General features: G+C 41.5%; 2 protein-coding genes across 2 annotated transcripts; both read right to left on the bottom strand.

Moving 5' to 3' along the window:
• Positions 1-1,948: 1,948 nt before the first annotated feature.
• On the bottom strand, positions 1,949-10,962 carry LOC114853569 (vitamin D3 hydroxylase-associated protein-like). Its single transcript, XM_029147093.3, has 16 exons — positions 10,808-10,962; positions 10,492-10,734; positions 6,612-6,725; positions 6,370-6,510; positions 6,114-6,247; positions 5,766-5,972; positions 5,501-5,541; positions 5,306-5,430; positions 4,701-4,826; positions 3,974-4,071; positions 3,492-3,591; positions 3,368-3,411; positions 3,242-3,281; positions 3,045-3,153; positions 2,790-2,935; positions 1,949-2,426 (listed from the first exon to the last, which is right to left on the bottom strand). Exons 2-16 carry the CDS (start codon positions 10,705-10,707, stop codon positions 2,304-2,306), a joined length of 1,764 nt encoding a protein of 587 aa, XP_029002926.1. The 5' UTR covers positions 10,708-10,734; positions 10,808-10,962; the 3' UTR covers positions 1,949-2,303.
• Positions 10,963-13,763: 2,801 nt separating this feature from the next.
• On the bottom strand, positions 13,764-19,842 carry LOC114853568 (vitamin D3 hydroxylase-associated protein-like). The gene is made up of 16 exons (XM_029147092.3): positions 19,709-19,842; positions 19,386-19,628; positions 18,428-18,541; positions 18,184-18,324; positions 17,928-18,061; positions 17,580-17,786; positions 17,334-17,374; positions 17,139-17,263; positions 16,534-16,659; positions 15,807-15,904; positions 15,325-15,424; positions 15,201-15,244; positions 15,075-15,114; positions 14,878-14,986; positions 14,623-14,768; positions 13,764-14,259 (listed from the first exon to the last, which is right to left on the bottom strand). Exons 2-16 carry the CDS (start codon positions 19,599-19,601, stop codon positions 14,137-14,139), a joined length of 1,764 nt encoding a protein of 587 aa, XP_029002925.1. The 5' UTR covers positions 19,602-19,628; positions 19,709-19,842; the 3' UTR covers positions 13,764-14,136.
• Positions 19,843-20,039: the final 197 nt, after the last annotated feature.

Here is a 20,039-nt window from a genome sequence, read left to right as displayed (position 1 = left end):
GAAGAAACGCGGCTGCTGCATTGACAGAGCAGCTGTTTGATACCGCCTGTACACCTGTATCAGCTGTCTGGTAATCTGCCTTGCCTCCTCCCACTAGTCCCTCACAGCACGGCGCCTTTGCTGGTACAGTAGTAACGCCTGATGAAATGGACCAAAAATCTAAAAGCTGCCAATCTTGCTGCTTCTTGATGTCTCCTGTAAGTGGCTGCGGGTGCAGGCTGCACTTGTCACTTTGATCATCTGAAAGGCAGGAGCCCCGCTGTGTCCAACATTACTACAGAGAATGCTGTGGAGCCATAAAGACTATGGGCTCCTTGGTCCCTGAAATGGGACATTAAGACAGAATCATCCTAGTTTAGTTGTGGCGATATCAATGCGTTTTATTTTGTGGCGCACAGGCAGGGTCCGAATGTGTTTGGATGTCTTTTAAAGTACCTGATCTTATAGCCCATAGTTCCTGTAAATGAGGTGTTTGCTGCTCTTATCAATGAGACGTTACATGAGAACAGCACCTCCGCCTGCCGGGGCTGTTAAACCACTCAGCTGTGCGATTACAACAGGCTGAGCTTTGGCTGCACCGCCTGAACTTCTACAACTATTTCCACTACTCACACACTTCTTTTTGCAACTTCTGATGTTAAAACGTATTGTGATGTTTAAAATCAAACTTTTTTAGCTAAAACCGAGGCTCTCATCAGCCACTCAGGCTTGAGGAGAAGCAATAATTTCAGTCATACAAGCTACACGTCAAGCCTATCAGTAGAATGTCTTTGTTACAAGGGATGGATTAACTTTTCATTTAGCAACATTTTTTTTTATATAGTTAAGATAGTTCTATGGTGACATAGAGTCAGTGTGACCAGCTAAATGCTATTCTGAAGGTATTCTTCATTTCAAAACGGTTTATGTCAAATACTGCTTCAGAGCAAAAAGTAAACTAGATGTTTATATATTATTTTAAGTCTCTATCTTTTCTCAGTTTTAATCTGGAGCATCTTTGATGTCACTAAGTTTTGGGTCTTTATTGTAGTGCTCTGCAATAGAATTGCACATTAATCATCTACAACATTTGTAATGTGGTACCATATTTAAATACATTTTCAATTACTCTTTAAGTGATTTTAATGTGAATAACAATGCTCAACAGCATATGTGTAATTGGTAAATACGCTAAATGGGCCCATCCGAAGGCTGACTATGTGTGTCACTGCTCCTGTCTCTGATCCTGAGGGATTTATGAACAATGTCAAGTTTCCTCTGAAGACCTGAGTCTCTTCACTGCCTCTTAAAGCTTAATGCTCCCTGGCTGAGTGGCACAGCAAGAGCCACACTCTCTCTCTCTATGTGCCACAGATAATGCTAAGAACAACCTCTCAATTCCAGCTCTCCTCCTCGCCTAATGTGCCCTCCTTCCACTGCGGCATGTACATAACCATTTCCATTCAATGAGACACTGGTGCATACGTGGATGATTGTAATGGGAAACACCAACATTGTCCCTAATGGTTTTCCATCCCGGGAGAGTTTTAAAAGATATGTAAATTTATGTTAACCTAACAGAAACACATATTTACAATAGCACAGGGTAATCACAACAGGGCGACATGGTGCACTGGCCTCATAGATGGGGGAGCCATGTGTCATTAGTCTCTGTTATCTCTTTTCTGCTCCCTGTTATGGCATCAGTGAAACAATCACTCACAGTAAGGAAGAAAATGATCTGTGCTCATCTGTAGCAAAGTGATGGAGAATGGGAACAAGGTAAAGGCTTTGTGTACACTCAGCAGCTGGATGCCTTAAGATCAGACCACACTGCAACATGACAGTCCACCACAGACGTTTGAGTTTTGTTAAATAATAAAATGTGTAAATAATATAATTAAACTTGCAACACATTCTGAAAACAGATTGCAACATGTGTAATTCAGTGTCACCACGTAACCACAGCCTCTGTGTATTATTTTTATTGATATCGAAATATTACTATAGATTTGCTAATGTTAATTAATGTGGAAAAAAATGCATAAAGAATACATCTGTACAATTACAAGTGCAAGACAAAAAAGACTGAGTAAAGGTGTGAGTGACAAGCTAATTTGTCAGTACAATCCTCAATTTAACAATTAACATCACCTCTTACTAATATAACCCCAAAGAGAAATGGCAAATGCCATTGGAGAAAAGATTTTCTTCCACTGTATGAGATTCTTCACTAGTGTTTCCACATTAGATTCCATAAAATTTTGGAAGCTGGCCCTTTGTTTGTGATATTACGTGCCTTTACTTCTGAAGCTCTGCAGACTTTATCTCCTGCTCTGTTTGACCAGTTGTTCCACCTCCTTCATTAAGCGCAGGCACAGTTCCTCCTGCCACGGCAGCGCCACACACTGCACGGCCACAGGCAGACCCTCACCTCCAGACACAGCCTGCAGTCAAACACAATCCAGTCAGTCATCACCCAGACAAACTACTGCAGTCTTCTGCCTCCACCTACTGTTCACATGTGGAATTATTATTTTAAAAGTCAGCCTGATTATAGTTTGGTGCGATTCACAGAAATCCGGTGTCTCAACACCAGCGTTGACAGAATAAGTATAAGTAGAATAAGTACAAATAAGTACGCAACTTGTTAATCAACAAAGCAATGATAAATGCAGCCAATATACTAAAACAATTAAACCCTTTATGAACAAACTGCATCAAAATAATATGCCACAAACCTTAATCTTTACATTTGTACAGATCTAAGATTCTACAGATTTCTGTGTCAGTCATCTCACTTTAATTACCTGTTTGAAGTGTTTGTCCCAGGCGTCCTGAAACATGCCCTTGTAGTGCTTAAGCTCTTCCTCATCCTTTACTGTCACCGTGGAAACAGGAACTACACCAGCAGGAAAGTTGAGGGCATTGTACAGCATTGTGTAACTCACAGCAGCTGGAAGGACAGGCAGAAGGGTTTTATTACGATGGCTGATATTTCACCTTTCAGTATCAAATTTATTTATTTTTTGACATAACCGCTTGTTGTGTTCAGTTAAACATACTGCCGATCTTGCTGAAGTAATAATGGTTGCAGGCTGGTCCAATCACAGGGCACAGCAGCACGTCTATGTTGATTTCTCTCCAATATGCTATTGTTTCATGAATGTAGTCCTAGTGAAAACACAGAATTATTGATTCCTTGAGTTCCTTGTATGTAGTTAGATCTTCACAAGCATCTTCAGCTCAAAGCTAGAAGCACCTCAACAGCAGCATGCTGAGCCCACAGATCTGCAGCAGATCTGAAAACAAGCAGAAAATCAATCGGCACATTTTACTCTTGTGTTCCTAAATGCATCATGTGATTGATATTGACATTAGTTCTCACCCAACTCCACAAATCGATGCAAAGACAGCAGAAACACGGGGAAACTGTAATACAAGTGTTTTTCATACCATTTTAATATCATACTAACTTTAATATCACTGATGAAAATTTATAGGACGCTTACCAGACGCTCAAAAAAGAACGAAAATGTTTTCTTTAACCATTTAGGAAGAGAGTACAAGAAAACCTGGGGTTTGATGCAGACGTCCACAGGACCTCCCTCCCTAAAACATTAACAATAAGGAGTCATTTTCATTGACTAATTATCTTCTAATGGTTGCAGAGGCTGCTGGGACCTATCACAGCTGTCAGCTTGATAAGAGACATATTTCACCATGGATACGTCACCAGTGTATCACATGGTCACACATCCAGACAGACATCCTATGGACAGTTAGTCTCTAATTAACTTGAATGTTTAAAGTACTAAGGCTAGTTGAAGACCTGCAATTACAGTATTAGACATGAAAAGCAATTTAGAAAGCTAACAGTAGATTTAGAAGCATAAACAACTTATATACACTGTACAACTGTCACATAAGTTGAGATACTGAAACTAAACACAACCACTATTCACATTGCATTTTAAAAGGAACTTCAGCTCACATCTTTTGTAGCAGATTGCTCCCTGCGTCAGCAAACAAACCCTTTAACATCACTTCATGGACGCCGTGACTGATGTTTGGAGGAATGTATGGCACCAACTACAGAAACATATCAGACAGCAGATGGTACGAAGCAGAGCAACTGTCATGAGAATAACTGGGATCATACACTGTAGTGTGTGTAGGGCTGCAACAACGAATCGATACTATTAACATCAATAATGTGCAAACACCTCACTTGCTACATAGTGATAAATGATGTCATCATGAAACACCTCACCTTACAACAGTGCAGACACTAAATAGAAAATCAGCAAATAACAGCAGCATTAAAATATGACGACATGTAGTCGACGTTAGTGGCTGTTTTTGGCTAAGAGCCACAAGGAGCCCACGAGTTGCTGGAGTTTAAACATTTTCCCGTGTCTATGTGGGTTTTCTTCCACAGTCCATATACACAGTTAGGTTGACTGGAGCTGCTGCAGAGCTTCACAACGAAATAGAAATGACATGCTTGCTTTATTTATTTATTATTCTGAAAATTTACAGTAGTGGTGTAAGTGTTGTTATTCGAACACTGGATTTTGTGTTTTTCAGATTTTTTTAAAATCAAAATGAAAACAGTTAAAATAAACCCTGATGAGGGATTTGTAATAAACAAATAAATCAAATAGTTGTTAGTTACAGCCCTAAGTGTGTGAATCAATCAGTGTGTTCTGTGCTCTTACAGTGTGTCCTGCTTGCTCTAACAGGGCTTTAACTTCTCTGACGCCTCGGGCCATGCTTGGACTCGGTTGTGTGTAGCCGTCGTTTTCTAGGTAGCCGATATTTAGCGGTTTGGAGCTCTGGTAGATCTGAGGACCACACATTTTCATTCTGTCAGATAAGCAGGGATATGTTTTTATAAAAGCACATACGTGATTGCGTGGGGTTTATTAGAAAATGCTGTACTGTATCTGTGAATAGGCTTTTTTGTTTACATGAATGATACGGATACAACACAGACATGGGATATCTATAGATCACGTCACTGTGGTTGAAAGCTAGCATAGCTAAAATCCTAACATTGTTCTCTAAAGTGCCAATTGTTCAGATGATCCTGGAACAGTATTGTTTTAAAACATGTCCATTTCAGTTCATAAAATCACAGCAGAAAACATCCCCAACTGAGAAACCAGCTCTAGACACAGTATGACTAGAACTTGAGAAAAAGCTACTTCAAGTAGTAAAGGGTGACACAACTGTCACCCTTTACATTCTGGTCAATGCAAAGATACAGCAACTGTTATGTTAAATAATGAACAATGAGATGGCTCTATGCGTAAATACACACCTGCATATTAAAAGGTAGCGGTGGAACAGTGGGATCCAGGGAGAACATGTGATCACAGAGCAGAGCCTGCATACACAGAACCAGACTGTCCACATCTCTTGCCATTGGTCCAGGAGATGCCAGAACTAAAATGATTAGGAACATTAACGTGATGTTCATTTTATGTGTCAGCTACAGGAATTTACTGCTTCTTACCTGATTTTTGCCCTCGAAAGAGTGGCTTTACACCCTGCAAACTTAACAAAACACAAAAAATTCCAAAGTCAACATCCTTTACATTAATAAGACTTTACAGACTGAGAAAAATGTCCTCTAGAAGCACTGGTGACAGTGAAAAAGAAGCACTTGACCAGTAGTAATCATTAACATGACCAGTAGTTATGGTAGGTGGTAAACTGCCAGAACTAGAGCAAGAAGAACAGAACATGCAGAAACAGAAGGACACCAAGTACAAACTCACCTGATCCGACCTGACGTTGGCTTGAAGCCACAGATCCCACAGAAGGAGGCAGGTATACGGATGCTGCCCCCTAAATCACTACCTATGCCCAGCAGGGAGCCTCCTCCCCCAATGAGAGCCCCCTCACCACCAGAGGAACCTCCACAGGTCTTCTGTGAGTTATGGGGGTTCAAGGTCTGCCCAAATATGGGATTACTACAATCATAACTGGAGAGGAGATGATCGAATAGAACACAGATCAATAAACACAGTCTCTATGCTGGACACATAAATGCATTTAAAACATAGTTCCAAAAAACTACATCACAGCTATGTGACTTTGTGCAGTTTAACTGAGAAACGATGCACCTTAATAGACCTTGGGGAATGTTTGTTTTAACAAAAGGAATGGCTCCTTGTCTCTTCAGAACTTTAACAAGCACACTGTCCTCCTCAGCCGGCTGGTCCAGATAAACCACCACACCACAAGACGAGACATGATTCTTGTGTTGGGAAAAACCAGAGAAAGCAATTATGAGCTTAATGAACAAACGCCATTATGAGTTCACACATTTGATACTGTTCACCCATCTGATAATAGAGAAACCTCACAGCCACTAAATACCTTGTAGTTAACATTTTCTTTGATTGTAATGGGAACTCCATACAAGAGACCATCGATGTTGGAGGGAACCATTTTTAACTGGTCCAAACTCTCCAGCAAAATCTCTGTGCAGCAGTTCACCTTTCGGTTTATGTCCAGAGCCTGTGTAATAGTGAAACATAAACACAACAACAACAACAATATTTGACACATATGAGTCTCTGTGTCAGCCTTTTAGGAATGAGTTATGTTGGACACTACACCTTTTCCATGTAAAAATGAAGGACGTCATCACGACTCAGCGTGCCTTCCTTTAGCTGCTTTGTCAGGTCAGACAGAGTGAGGCTCAAGATTTGATCAGAGTCCGTCCGTGGATTCTAGACAAAAGACACACACACGCGCATGCGCACGCGCACACGCACACACACACGCACACACACACACACACACGTAACTTTTCCAATGTTAACATTCCTACTGATTGATAAGACACTAGCCCTGTCATAGCCTGTGATAACAGATCTATTCATTAATAACAGTTTGCCAAGAGTCTTAAACTGCAGCTGTCTGTAAAGAGGAACTTACACTCAGCCCATGTCTAGCTTATTTTTGTCTTGTCATTATTACATCAGAACGAATGTGGACCCCGTGGTTGGGAAAAAACATTTAAATAAAAACCCACTCAGTGCAGACACCTTGATCTGTTGTGAAGACAATCATACTGATGTGCAGTAATTGGTCTCCATTGTAAAGGGTGGTTGTAGTGGAAATTTTGCAATAAAGGCAGATGAGAGAGTTGTCCTTTTGTGCGATTTATTGAAATAATAAAGAAAATAAAAATAATGGGGAAAGCAAATAAAAAGCATGGATGTTGATCGTGCACATCAACAAACCAAAAACCAGCTGGGGAGATCAGTGCACACACCACGGAGGTGTGATGCAAAGAGCCCACGATCCTAAAGTTGCTTCTGCCTTTTAGCTTCTCTGTCCGACTAGGGTGGAATGTCTTTCTAACCCAATCAAATGACATGCACCATCTCCTCCCTGTCGCAGTGTGTGTGAAGATTTTTACTTTCTCACATCTGCATTGCTGACGTCCAACTATCTGTGAGAAAGGAGCACCAAGTCTCAACAGACAGAGACACAACTCCCTGACCTTGGGTTTGGGAGCTAGAGTTGAGAGTCTATCAGGCAGAGACAACCATTGAACAATCTAGGTGAAATGTCAAATGCATACAGTAAGACAAAACACAAGATATTAATTGCAGAACATAAGTCATAACTCGTATAATAACTGCATAGAAATGCATAGAAATAAGGAAGACACATAAAAATAAGGAAGAGACAATTTTTCCCATAACAGTGGTCCATTTTATTCTAAATATTGTTTAGATATTAAGTCTAAATCTAAATGTTTAATCTGGATACTGGTACTGTAGAGGAGTAAAGGTTACAGTAAACCTTTAGCCCAGTTTCCACCAGATCTAAATCTACTGGTTAGCTGAACTTGGCAGGAACGTTGCGTTCGGGGTTGTCAGTACGGGACAACCTGTACCGCGGTGAAGTTAGTTTGACGTTGGACATTCAACAGACATTCGACCGAATGTACCTCCAGACAAGCGGTCCGTGTTTGAACAAGCGAACCGCGTTTCGTGTTCGCTACGCGGACACAGAACAAGACCGCTCGGCACATGAAGACGTTGACTTAAGGACCGTCGATAAATTATTTGGATTTTCAAGAAATTAATAATTCAATAGCGTCCAAACCATATGACCTACTGGTTCAAAACCTGCTCCAAACTATGTGTCTACATGTCCTTCACAGGGCACAACTATTATATGAGGAAATAGTCATGTTGCATATTTTTCTATAATATTTTAGTATAAATATTACTGTAATATTTCAATACCGTCCAAACTATGTGACCTATTAGTTCAAAACCTGCTCCAAAATGTGTGTTGTGTGACAGAGAGAAAGGAGGAAAGGCAGGAGCATAGATCTCAGAATAGAGACTCTTAGAGACTTCCGGAACAGAGAGGAACACAGTGTGACGCACAAGAGTGGATGTAGGAACATGCAGGTGGACTACATCCTATGTAGACAAGGTCATTTGAAAGAGGTTATACCCAGAGGAGAGAGGGTAGTAGTTGGGGCAGACTTTAATAGACATGTTGGTGAGGGAAACAGAGGCGATGAGGAGGAGATGGGCAGGTTTGGTGTAAAGGAAAGGAATCTAGAAGGACAGATGGTGGTGGACTTTGCTAAGAGGATGGAAATGGCTGTAGTCAACACTTACTTCCGGAACAGAGAGGAACACAGTGTGACGCACAAGAGTGGATGTAGGAACATGCAGGTGGACTACATCCTATGTAGACGAGGTCATTTGAAAGAGGTTAGTGACTGCAAAGTGGTGGTAGGAAAGAGTGTAGCCAGACAGCACCGCATGGTGGTGAGTAAGATGACAGAAAATAAGACCAAGTGGTGGAAGCTAAAGAATGAAGAAACCTGTGAATTAAGGCAGAAGTTGAGACAGGCTCTGGGTGGTCAGGAAGACCTTCCAGATGACTGGGAAACTACAGCAGAGGTTTTCAGGGAAACAGGTAGGAAAGTGCTTGGTGTGTCATCTGGATGGAGGAAAGAAGATAAAGACACTTGGTGGTGGAATGAGGAAGTACAGGAATGCATCCAGAGGAAGAGGTTGGATAAAAGGAAGTGGGATGTAGAAAGAACTGATGAAAGTAGACAGGACTACAAATGAAGCTCAGAGCAGAGTTAAGAGGTTGCAAAGGCCAAACAGAAAGCTTACTATGAGCTGTATGACAGGTTAGATACGGATAAGGAAGAAGAGAAGGACTTGCTCAGGCTAGCCAGACAGAGAGATAGCGATGGGAAGGATGTGCAACATATAAGGGTGATTAAAGACAGTAATGCAAAGGTGCTAACAACCCAGGAGAGTGTGCAGAGAAGATAAAAGGAAGATTCTGAGGAGCTGATGAATGAGGAGAATGACAGAGAAAGAAGGGAGGAAGATGTGGAGCAGGAAATAACAGAAACAGATGAGGTTAGGAAAGTTCTGAGAAGGATGAAGAGTGAAAAGGATGTTGGTCCTGACGACGTACCTGTAGAGGTGTGAAAGTATCCAGAAGAGACAGCGATGGAGTTTTCAACCAGTTTGTTTGGGAGTGAGAAGATGCCTGAAGAATGGAGGAGAAGCGTTCTGGTGTCGAGTATGGTTTGATGCCCCGTAAGAGCACCACTGATGCCATGAGGTAAAGAAGGTGCAGGGGTTCACGTACTTGGGGTCAACAGTTCAGTGTGAGGGGAAGTGTTGAAAAGAGGTTTGAGCAAGACTCAAAAGAAAAGGGTTTCAAGACAGTGGTGAGACCAGCTCTGCTCTGTGGTTTGAAAATGATGGCAGTGAGAAAGAGACAAGAGGCAGAGATGGAGGTTGCGGAAATGAAAATTATGAGCTTAGGAGTGACAAGATTGGACAGAATCAGGAACAAGCTCATCGGAGGAACAGCTCACATTGCATGTATAAGCAACAGAGAATCGAGACTGAGATGGTGAGATGTAGACACACATTTTGGAGCAGGTCTTGGACCAGTAGGTCACATGGTTTGGGCGGTATTGAAATATTACAGTATTACAAATATATTATGGAAAAATATGCAACGTGACTATTTCCTCATATAATAGTTGTGCCCTGTGAAGGACATGTAGACACATAGTTTGGAGCAGGTTTTGAACCAGTAGGTCATATGGTTTGGACGCTATTGAATTATTAATTTCTTGAAAATCCAAATAATTTATCGACGGTCCTTAAGTCAACGTCTTCATGTGCCGAGCGGTCTTGTTCTGAGTCCGCGTAGCGAACACGAAACGCGGATCGCTTGTTCAAACACGGACCGCTTGTCTGGAGGTACATTCGGTCGAATGTCTGTTGAATGTCCAACGTCAAACTAACTTCACCGCGGTGCTGAACCGATGGCCGAATGTAACTTAGAAAGTTTCCGGTCGTGGACTAGAACATAGGAAGTGATTAATCTGGTCTCCGGCTAATCATTCCTGACGTGAAGACACCTGTTTCTGCAGCTCTGCACTTGTCCGCCGCTTGTTACGCGTTCAAACCTGAAGCTCACCGTGTCTCTGTACCGCAGCACAGCCTGCTCTGCTCGCTCCAGGCTCTCAGTCCTCCACTTCCTGGCTCTCTGGATTTTCTCCGTCGCCTGTTGGTGCCTGGTGACTCTGTGGACCAGAACCACCAGGGCTCCCACACCGCAGGCAGCGGAGGTCAGCAGCGCTGCTGTCCAGCTGTCCAGCTCCATTCCCTGGAGGAGCTGCGGTCCGTCTTTCATGGCTCCGTCCTACGTCCTAAGATGAAGCTATGAAGACAATGGTCCGTTAACACCAGCAGAAAGCTCGTAAAACAGGAACTTTTTATAAGGTTAAACTTACAAGTGGTTCAATAAAGCCACACTTATTATTTACGCCCCCTGTTCCTTTTTTGTACTGTAGAAACACCGTTACCGTAGTAATCGCATGAATCGCGCACTGAAACTATAGTAACGGCTAATTTGACCAGGCAATTGTGAAAGGCGGCGCCACTTGACCGAAATAACTAGTGTGTGTTAGTGATGGGTAGATGAAGCGTCATGATGCGTTTCGACACATTGCCAAACTGTATTGATACTGTGTTGATACTATGTCACTGAATACTGACACCTGCTGGACCTTAGAAATCCCTACAGGCAACCTAGTTAACAGTCAGCTGACACTGATTTGATGACCTAATATATACAATAGTATAATTTAAGTTATTGTATTTTATATTGTTTTATTTCTCATTTTCATTTACATAAAAATCTCTTTACTCTTTTAGATAGATAGAATAATGTGAACATTGATCAAAGTTTTAAAATTAAGTCTGTTACGTTTTTTTGAGACTTTTTCTCCAGCTGCAGAAAACACTCGCTCACAAGGCACCGATGAGGCTGGAGTGCAGAGAAACTGCAATGCAAGGTTAAAGAGGTTTGGGTATAAAGATTTGTGATTGTCCCAGTATTTCAATGGATCCTGGGACCTAGCAATATTGCCCTCTGCCAGGTACTGCTGAACCTCCTGGATGGCATCAGCTGTGGCACTTGTAGTCTGCCTGCCCACTTCAATGTCGAAGTCTTGCCAAAGGTTATCTGAAAAAGTGGCATTTTAGTACATGATTTCCAAAAAACAACATACAAATAATGCTGAATAACATGCCTGAAGTGGGTGCAGACAGCTGCTGTGAAGATGGTCCTGGCTGGGGCTCATTTGTACGTCCAATAACAGACGCACATTCTGACCGCAGTCTAGTGACGGCCTCATTGAACTTTGAGGAACTGCGGAACCCGAGTGATTTAAATCTGGGGTCTAGAAGTGTTGCTAGGGTCATCACACTTAATGACTTCAGATCGGAAGCAGTGTCTGTGACTCGACGCTTCAGGTGTTCATGTAGGTGGATGGCTGCCTGTCTGTGCAAGGTAAAAGCATTACGCTCTAGTGCAAAATAGAGCATTTTCATCATCGGAATGACCTTTGACCCTGAGACTCGCCTCTCTTCAGACAACTCCACTGTAGCTTGTCAAAACTGTTTTTAGAGAGGCCACAGATACCCACACTGGTTCCCGCTCATCATGTAGCCTTGACAGCATTTCATATGTGCTGTTGCAGCATGTTGGCACCTCATTGATGAGTTTCAGGGTTGGTCGTCCCATCTGTTGCTGCACTTGAGCAAGCTTCTCCTTGGCTGTAGTGCTTGATCTGAAATATGTGACAATGTTCCTAGTTTTGTGTCTGATGGATGTTAGTGTGGGGACCTGATCACATGATTTTCGAACTAATAAATTTAGACTATGTGCAATGCAAATTGAGTGCCGAATTTGGAGCTGTCTAGTGGATGCAATAATGTTTGGTGCTGCGTTGGTCACAAAACATTTTACTTTATTGGTTATGGCCCAGTTTCCACCTTTGTGGAAAGTATTTTACTCCCAACACAGATGTACACAACTGCAAATTCTCATTTATGTAGTGACAGGTAAGAGCCAAGTGAGCCTCCATGTTCACAGATGTCCACATGTCAGCTGTTATACTCACTGCCACAGCTTTTCCATTTTCACTCGTTCCTTTTCCTCCTCATACTTTTTGGCCATCATTTGTTTGATAGTCTGAAAATTGCACCAAGTCAAAACAAATACAGAGCAATGTATTTAAATTAAGGATTTACAAAATTTGACATATCAACTACTAATTTAGATAATTCCCACACAAACCTTTCTGGTTGGCAAAACATATGTGGGTTGAAAGACCTGAACAAGTTCCCTGAAGCCTTCACTCTCCACAATGCTGAGGGGCTGGCAGTCCTTCAGGATGAAACTGAGCAGAGCCTCATCCAGCATCTGCTTCCTGGATGCTTGATTGTTAAAAATGAAGTAAAGAATAAATTTAAAGCAACTGTCTAAGTTGTGGAATGGCTGTATACCTGAGTTTATCCTGGGCGTATCAGGGACTTCATTTTCATGCCTTGCCCTATAATGCCTCAGCATTGAGGAGGTGGATTTATTTATAAAAGACAGTTCTGTCGAACAAATGCGACATTTTACCTGCAGAAAATAATATTATTAGCGAACTAGGAGTCACTTTGAAATTAATTAAAATTCGGAAAGATCAAGTGGAAACCCTGAGAAGAACAGGATTAAAAAACAAGGAAATTAAAATGAAATGCCTTATTTTCCGACAGAAGGTCAAAATGATCCCAAACGGCGGAATATAGATACGGTAACTATATCGGTCACATGACCTCCTCAAACCAATACACGCATCAGCACGGCGTTTCGCTCTACGAACCTGACTCATGCGCTGGCGCATCGGTGTTGCGGGACCCATCACTAGTGTATATGTATCAACGTTATCTATCTATCTATCTATAATATATATATATATATATATATATATATATATATATATATATATATATATATATATATATATATATATATATATATATATATATATATATATATATATATATATGACCTTAACTAACATTGTTATACGTTTTCACAAACAAACTTGAACGTTCAAGAACGTCCAAGCTAACCGCCGTTCCCCCCATTGCGCATTTGTCAAGCAATTATGGTCCGGGTGCTTGAAGCGAACGAGGAACTTTGTAAACGTTTGTAAAAATCCATGTACTGTACTATACTAAACAAGCACAATAAAATTGAATGGGAAATGAAAAGCAAAGTCATCCGAAATAGCATATAATCTACGTGATTCACCTTAAACCTTCGGTGCATCCAGTTTAAGTTGCCACCATGTTAAAGTGTTTTCACTGCGGAAATGCTTAAATCAGGACACAGGTCACTGTTGTCAGACAGCTGTTTTAACACTTTAGTTTTATTCAGATATCTGATGAATATTTAGGACAAGTGTAAACTTTAATATAGGAACATTTATCATATATACATTGGATTAGGCAAGAATGAATGTAGACATGTGCAAAGTTCTTCAGTTGTTATAAAGATAAATGATTGTGGTGAAGTGTATGATATGCAATGCTTAAAATTAATTGTATAAAAGCCATTTAGTCTTATTATCATCACCATGATACCAACGCTGTCTCACAAATTATTCAAATGTTGGTTTCTGTTCATTGCTTTAAGTGCTGGGATGAGAATGTCTGTGTGGTCCTGTGACGTCGACCTGTCCACGTCAATCACGTCTAGGATCAAAGCTACACTCTGCAGACTTTATCTCCTGCTCTGTTTGACCAGTTGTTCCACCTCCTTCATTAAGCGCAGGCACAGTTCCTCCTGCCACGGCAGCGCCACACACTGCACGGCCACAGGCAGACCCTCACCTCCAGACACAGCCTGCAGTCAAACACAATCCAGTCAGTCATCACCCAGACAGACCACTGCGGTCTTCTGCCTCCACCTACTGTTCACATGTGGAATTATTATTTTAAAAGTCAGCCTGATTATAGTTTGGTGCGATTCACAGAAATCCGGTGTCTCAACACCAGCGTTGACAGAATAAGTATAAGTAGAATAAGTACAAATAAGTACGCAACTTGTTAATCAACTAAGCAATGATAAATGCAGGCAATATACTAAAACAATTAAACCCTTTATGAACAAACTGCATCAAAATAATATGCCACAAACCTTAATCTTTACATTTGTACAGATCTAAGATTCTACAGATTTCTGTGTCAGTCATCTCACTTTAATTACCTGTTTGAAGTGTTTGTCCCAGGCGTCCTGAAACATGCCCTTGTAGTGCTTAAGCTCTTCCTCATCCTTTACTGTCACCGTGGAAACAGGAACTACACCAGCAGGAAAGTTGAGGGCATTGTACAGCATTGTGTAACTCACAGCAGCTGGAAGGACAGGCAGAAGGGTTTTATTACGATGGCTGATATTTCACCTTTCAGTATCAAATTTATTTATTTTTTGACATAACCGCTTGTTGTGTTCAGTTAAACATACTGCCGATCTTGCCGCAGTAATAATGGTTGTAGGCTGGTCCAATCACAGGGCACAGCAGCACGTCTATGTTGATTTCTCTCCAATATGCTATTGTTTCATGAATGTAGTCCTAGTGAAAACACAGAATTATTGATTCCTTGAGTTCCTTGTATGTAGTTAGATCTTCACAAGCATCTTCAGCTCAAAGCTAGAAGCACCTCAACAGCAGCATGCTGAGCCCACAGATCTGCAGCAGATCTGAAAACAAGCAGAAAATCAATCGGCACATTTTACTCTTGTGTTCCTAAATGCATCATGTGATTGATATTGACATTAGTTCTCACCCAACTCCACAAATCGATGCAAAGACAGCAGAAACACGGGGAAACTGTAATACAAGTGTTTTTCATACCATTTTAATATCATACTAACTTTAATATCACTGATGAAAATTTATAGGACGCTTACCAGACGCTCAAAAAAGAACGAAAATGTTTTCTTTAACCATTTAGGAAGAGAGTACAAGAAAACCTGGGGTTTGATGCAGACGTCCACAGGACCTCCCTCCCTAAAACATTAACAATAAGGAGTCATTTTCATTGACTAATTATCTTCTAATGGTTGCAGAGGCTGCTGGGACCTATCACAGCTGTCAGCTTGATAAGAGACATATTTCACCATGGATACGTCACCAGTGTATCACATGGTCACACATCCAGACAGACAACCTATGGACAGTTAGTCTCTAATTAACTTGAATGTTTAAGGTACTAAGGCTAGTTGAAGACCTGCAATTACAGTAGTAGACATGAAAAGCAATTTAGAAAGCTAACAGTAGATTTAGAAGCATAAACAACTTATATACACTGTACAACTGTCACATAAGTTGAGATACTGAAACTAAACACAACCACTATTCACATTGCATTTTAAAAGGAACTTTAGCTCACATCTTTTGTAGCAGATTGCTCCCTGCGTCAGCAAACAAACCCTTTAACATCACTTCATGGGCGCCGTGACTGATGTTTGGAGGAATGTATGGCACCAACTACAGAAACATATCAGACAGCAGATGGTACGAAGCAGAGCAACTGTCATGAGAATAACTGGGATCATACACTGTAGTGTGTGTAGGGCTGCAACAACGAATCGATACTATTAACATCAATAATGTGCAAACACCTCACTTGCTACATAGTGATAAATGATGTCATCATGAAACACCTCACCTTACAACAGTGCAGACACTAAATAAAAAATCAGCAAATAACAGCAGCATTAAAATATGACGACATGTAGTCGACGTTAGTGGCTGTTTTTGGCTAAGAGCCACAAGGAGCCCACGAGTTGCTGGAGTTTAAACATTTTCCCGTGTCTATGTGGGTTTTCTTCCACAGTCCATATACACAGTTAGGTTGACTGGAGCTGCTGCAGAGCTTCACAACGAAATAGAAATGACATGCTTGCTTTATTTATTTATTATTCTGAAAATTTACAGTAGTGGTGTAAGTGTTGTTATTCGAACACTGGATTTTGTGTTTTTCAGATTTTTTTAAAATCAAAATGAAAACAGTTAAAATAAACCCTGATGAGGGATTTGTAATAAACAAATAAATCAAATAGTTGTTAGTTACAGCCCTAAGTGTGTGAATCAATCAGTGTGTTCTGTGCTCTTACAGTGTGTCCTGCTTGCTCTAACAGGGCTTTAACTTCTCTGACGCCTCGGGCCATGCTTGGACTCGGTTGTGTGTAGCCGTCGTTTTCTAGGTAGCCGATATTTAGCGGTTTGGAGCTCTGGTAGATCTGAGGACCACACATTTTCATTCTGTCAGATAAGCAGGGATATGTTTTTATAAAAGCACATACGTGATTGCGTGGGGTTTATTAGAAAATGCTGTACTGTATCTGTGAATAGGCTTTTTTGTTTACATGAATGATACGGATACAACACAGACATGGGATATCTATAGATCACGTCACTGTGGTTGAAAGCTAGCATAGCTAAAATCCTAACATTGTTCTCTAAAGTGCCAATTGTTCAGATGATCCTGGAACAGTATTGTTTTAAAACATGTCCATTTCAGTTCATAAAATCACAGCAGAAAACATCCCCAACTGAGAAACCAGCTCTAGACACAGTATGACTAGAACTTGAGAAAAAGCTACTTCAAGTAGTAAAGGGTGACACAACTGTCACCCTTTACATTCTGGTCAATGCAAAGATACAGCAACTGTTATGTTAAATAATGAACAATGAGATGGCTCTATGCGTAAATACACACCTGCATATTAAAAGGTAGCGGTGGAACAGTGGGATCCAGGGAGAACATGTGATCACAGAGCAGAGCCTGCATACACAGAACCAGACTGTCCACATCTCTTGCCATTGGTCCAGGAGATGCCAGAACTAAAATGATTAGGAACATTAACGTGATGTTCATTTTATGTGTCAGCTACAGGAATTTACTGCTTCTTACCTGATTTTTGCCCTCGAAAGAGTGGCTTTACACCCTGCAAACTTAAGAAAATACAAAAAATTCCAAAGTCAACATCCTTTACATTAATAAGACTTCCTCTAGAAGCACTGGTGACAGTGAAAAAGAAGCACTTGACCAGTAGTAGTCATTAACATGACCAGTAGTTATGGTAGGTGGTAAACTGCCAGAACTAGAGCAAGAAGAACAGAACATAAAGAAACAGAAGGACACTAAGTGCCAATTCACCTGATCCGACCTGACGTTGGCTTGAAGCCACAGATCCCACAGAAGGAGGCAGGTATACGGATGCTGCCCCCTATATCACTACCTATGCCCAGCAGGGAGCCTCCTCCCCCGATGAGAGCCCCCTCACCACCAGAGGAACCTCCACAGGTCTTCTGTGAGTTATGGGGGTTCAAGGTCTGCCCAAATATGGGATTACTACAATCATAACTGGAGAGGAGATGATAGAATAGAACACAGATCAATAAACACAGTCTCTATGCTGGACACATAAATGCATTTAAAACATAGTTCCAAACAACTACATCACAGCTATGTGGCTTTGTGCAGTTTAACTGAGAAATGATGCACCTTAATAGACCTTGGGGAATGTTTGTTTTAACAAAAGGAATGGCTCCTTGTCTCTTCAGAACTTTAACAAGCACACTGTCCTCCTCAGCCGGCTGGTCCAGATAAACCACCACACCACAAGACGAGACATGATTCTTGTGTTGGGAAAAACCAGAGAAAGCAATTATGAGCTTAATGAACAAACGCCATTATGAGTTCACACATTTGATACTGTTCACCCATCTGATAATAGAGAAACTTCACAACCACTAAATACCTTGTATTTAACGTTTTCTTTGATGCTAATGGGAACTCCATACAAGAGACCATCGATGTTGGAGGGAACTGTTTTTAACTGGTCCAAACTCTCCAGCAAAATCTCTGTGCAGCAGTTCACCTTTCGGTTTATGTCCAGAGCCTGTGGGACAGTGAAACAGAAAAACACAACAACAATAACAACATTTGTCACATATGAGTCTCTGTGTCAGCCTCTTAGGAATTAGTTATGTTGGACACTAAACCTTTTCCATGTAAAAATGAAGGACGTCATCACGACTCAGCGTGCCTTCCTTCAGCTGCTTTGTCAGGTCAGACAGAGTGAGGCTCAAGATTTGATCAGAGTCCTTCCGTGGATTCTAGACAAAAGACACACACACACACACACACACACACACACACACACACACGTAACTTTTCCAATGTTAACATTCCTACTGATTGATAAGACACTAGCCCTGTCATAGCCTGTGATAACAGATCTATTCATTAATAACAGTTTGCCAAGAGTCTTAAACTGCAGCTGTCTGTAAAGAGGAACTTACACTCAGCCCATGTCTAGCTTATTTTTGTCTTGTCATTATTACATCAGAACGAATGTGGACCCCGTGTTTGGGAAAAAAACATTTAAATAAAAACCCACTCAGTGCAGACACCTTGATCTGTTGTGAAGACAATCATACTGATGTGCAGTAATTGGTCTCCATTGTAAAGGGTGGTCCATTTTATTCTAAATATTGTTTAGATATTAAGTCTAATTAAACTAAAATGTTTAATCTGGATACTGGTACTGTAGAGGAGTAAAGGTTACAGTAAACCTTTAGCCCAGTTTCCACCAGATCTAAATCTACTGGTTAGCTGAACTTGGCAGGAATGGGGTTCGGGGTTGTCAGTACGGGACAACCTGTCACCTACATCCACGCGGACGTCACGTCTGCAGCGTCACCTTCCTGCTGTGCTGCGTTAGCATTAGCTACACTTGTCTAGGCTGAGACTATGGCCGAATGTAACTTAGAAAGCTTCACTAAATATACTCGACGTCACAAAACATGCGTCCACAGAGCGGACTATGCGCTGGTCGTGGACTAGAACATAGGAAGTGATTAATCTGGTCTCCGGCTAATCATTCCTGACGTGAAGACACCTGTTTCTGCAGCTCTGCACTTGTCCGCCGCTTGTTACGCGTTCAAACCTGAAGCTCACCGTGTCTCTGTACCGCAGCACAGCCTGCTCTGCTCGCTCCAGGCTCTCAGTCCTCCACTTCCTGGCTCTCTGGATTTTCTCCGTCGCCTGTTGGTGCCTGGTGACTCTGTGGACCAGAACCACCAGGGCTCCCACACCGCAGGCAGCGGAGGTCAGCAGCGCTGCTGTCCAGCTGTCCAGCTCCATTCCCTGGAGGAGCTGCGGTCCGTCTTTCATGGCTCCGTCCTACGTCCTAAGATGAAGCTATGAAGACAATGGTCCGTTAACACCAGCAGAAAGCTCGTAAAACAGGAACTTTGACCGTTTTATAAGGTTAAACTTACAAGTGGTTCAATAAAGCCACACTTATTTACGCCCCCTGTCCCTTGTTTGTACTGTAGAAACACCGTTACCGTAGTAATCGCATGAATCGCGCACTGAAACTATAGTAACGGCTAATTCCGTTCCCCCCATTGCGCATTTGTCAAGCAATTATGGTCCGGGTGCTTGAAGCGAACGAGGAACTTTGTACTAAACGTTTGTAAACATCCATGTACTGTACTATACTAAACAAGCACAATAAATTTGAATGGTTAATGAAAAGCAAAGTCATCCGAAATAGCATAATATCTACGTGATTCACCTTAAACCTTCGGTGCATCCAGTTTAACTTGC

The sequence above is a fragment of the Betta splendens genome, chromosome 4 (genome assembly GCF_900634795.4).
Source record: "Betta splendens chromosome 4, fBetSpl5.4, whole genome shotgun sequence".
NCBI lineage: Eukaryota > Metazoa > Chordata > Actinopteri > Anabantiformes > Osphronemidae > Betta > Betta splendens.
Note: the sequence above shows the minus strand (reverse complement) of the source record. Positions and strands in the feature narration are given on the sequence as shown.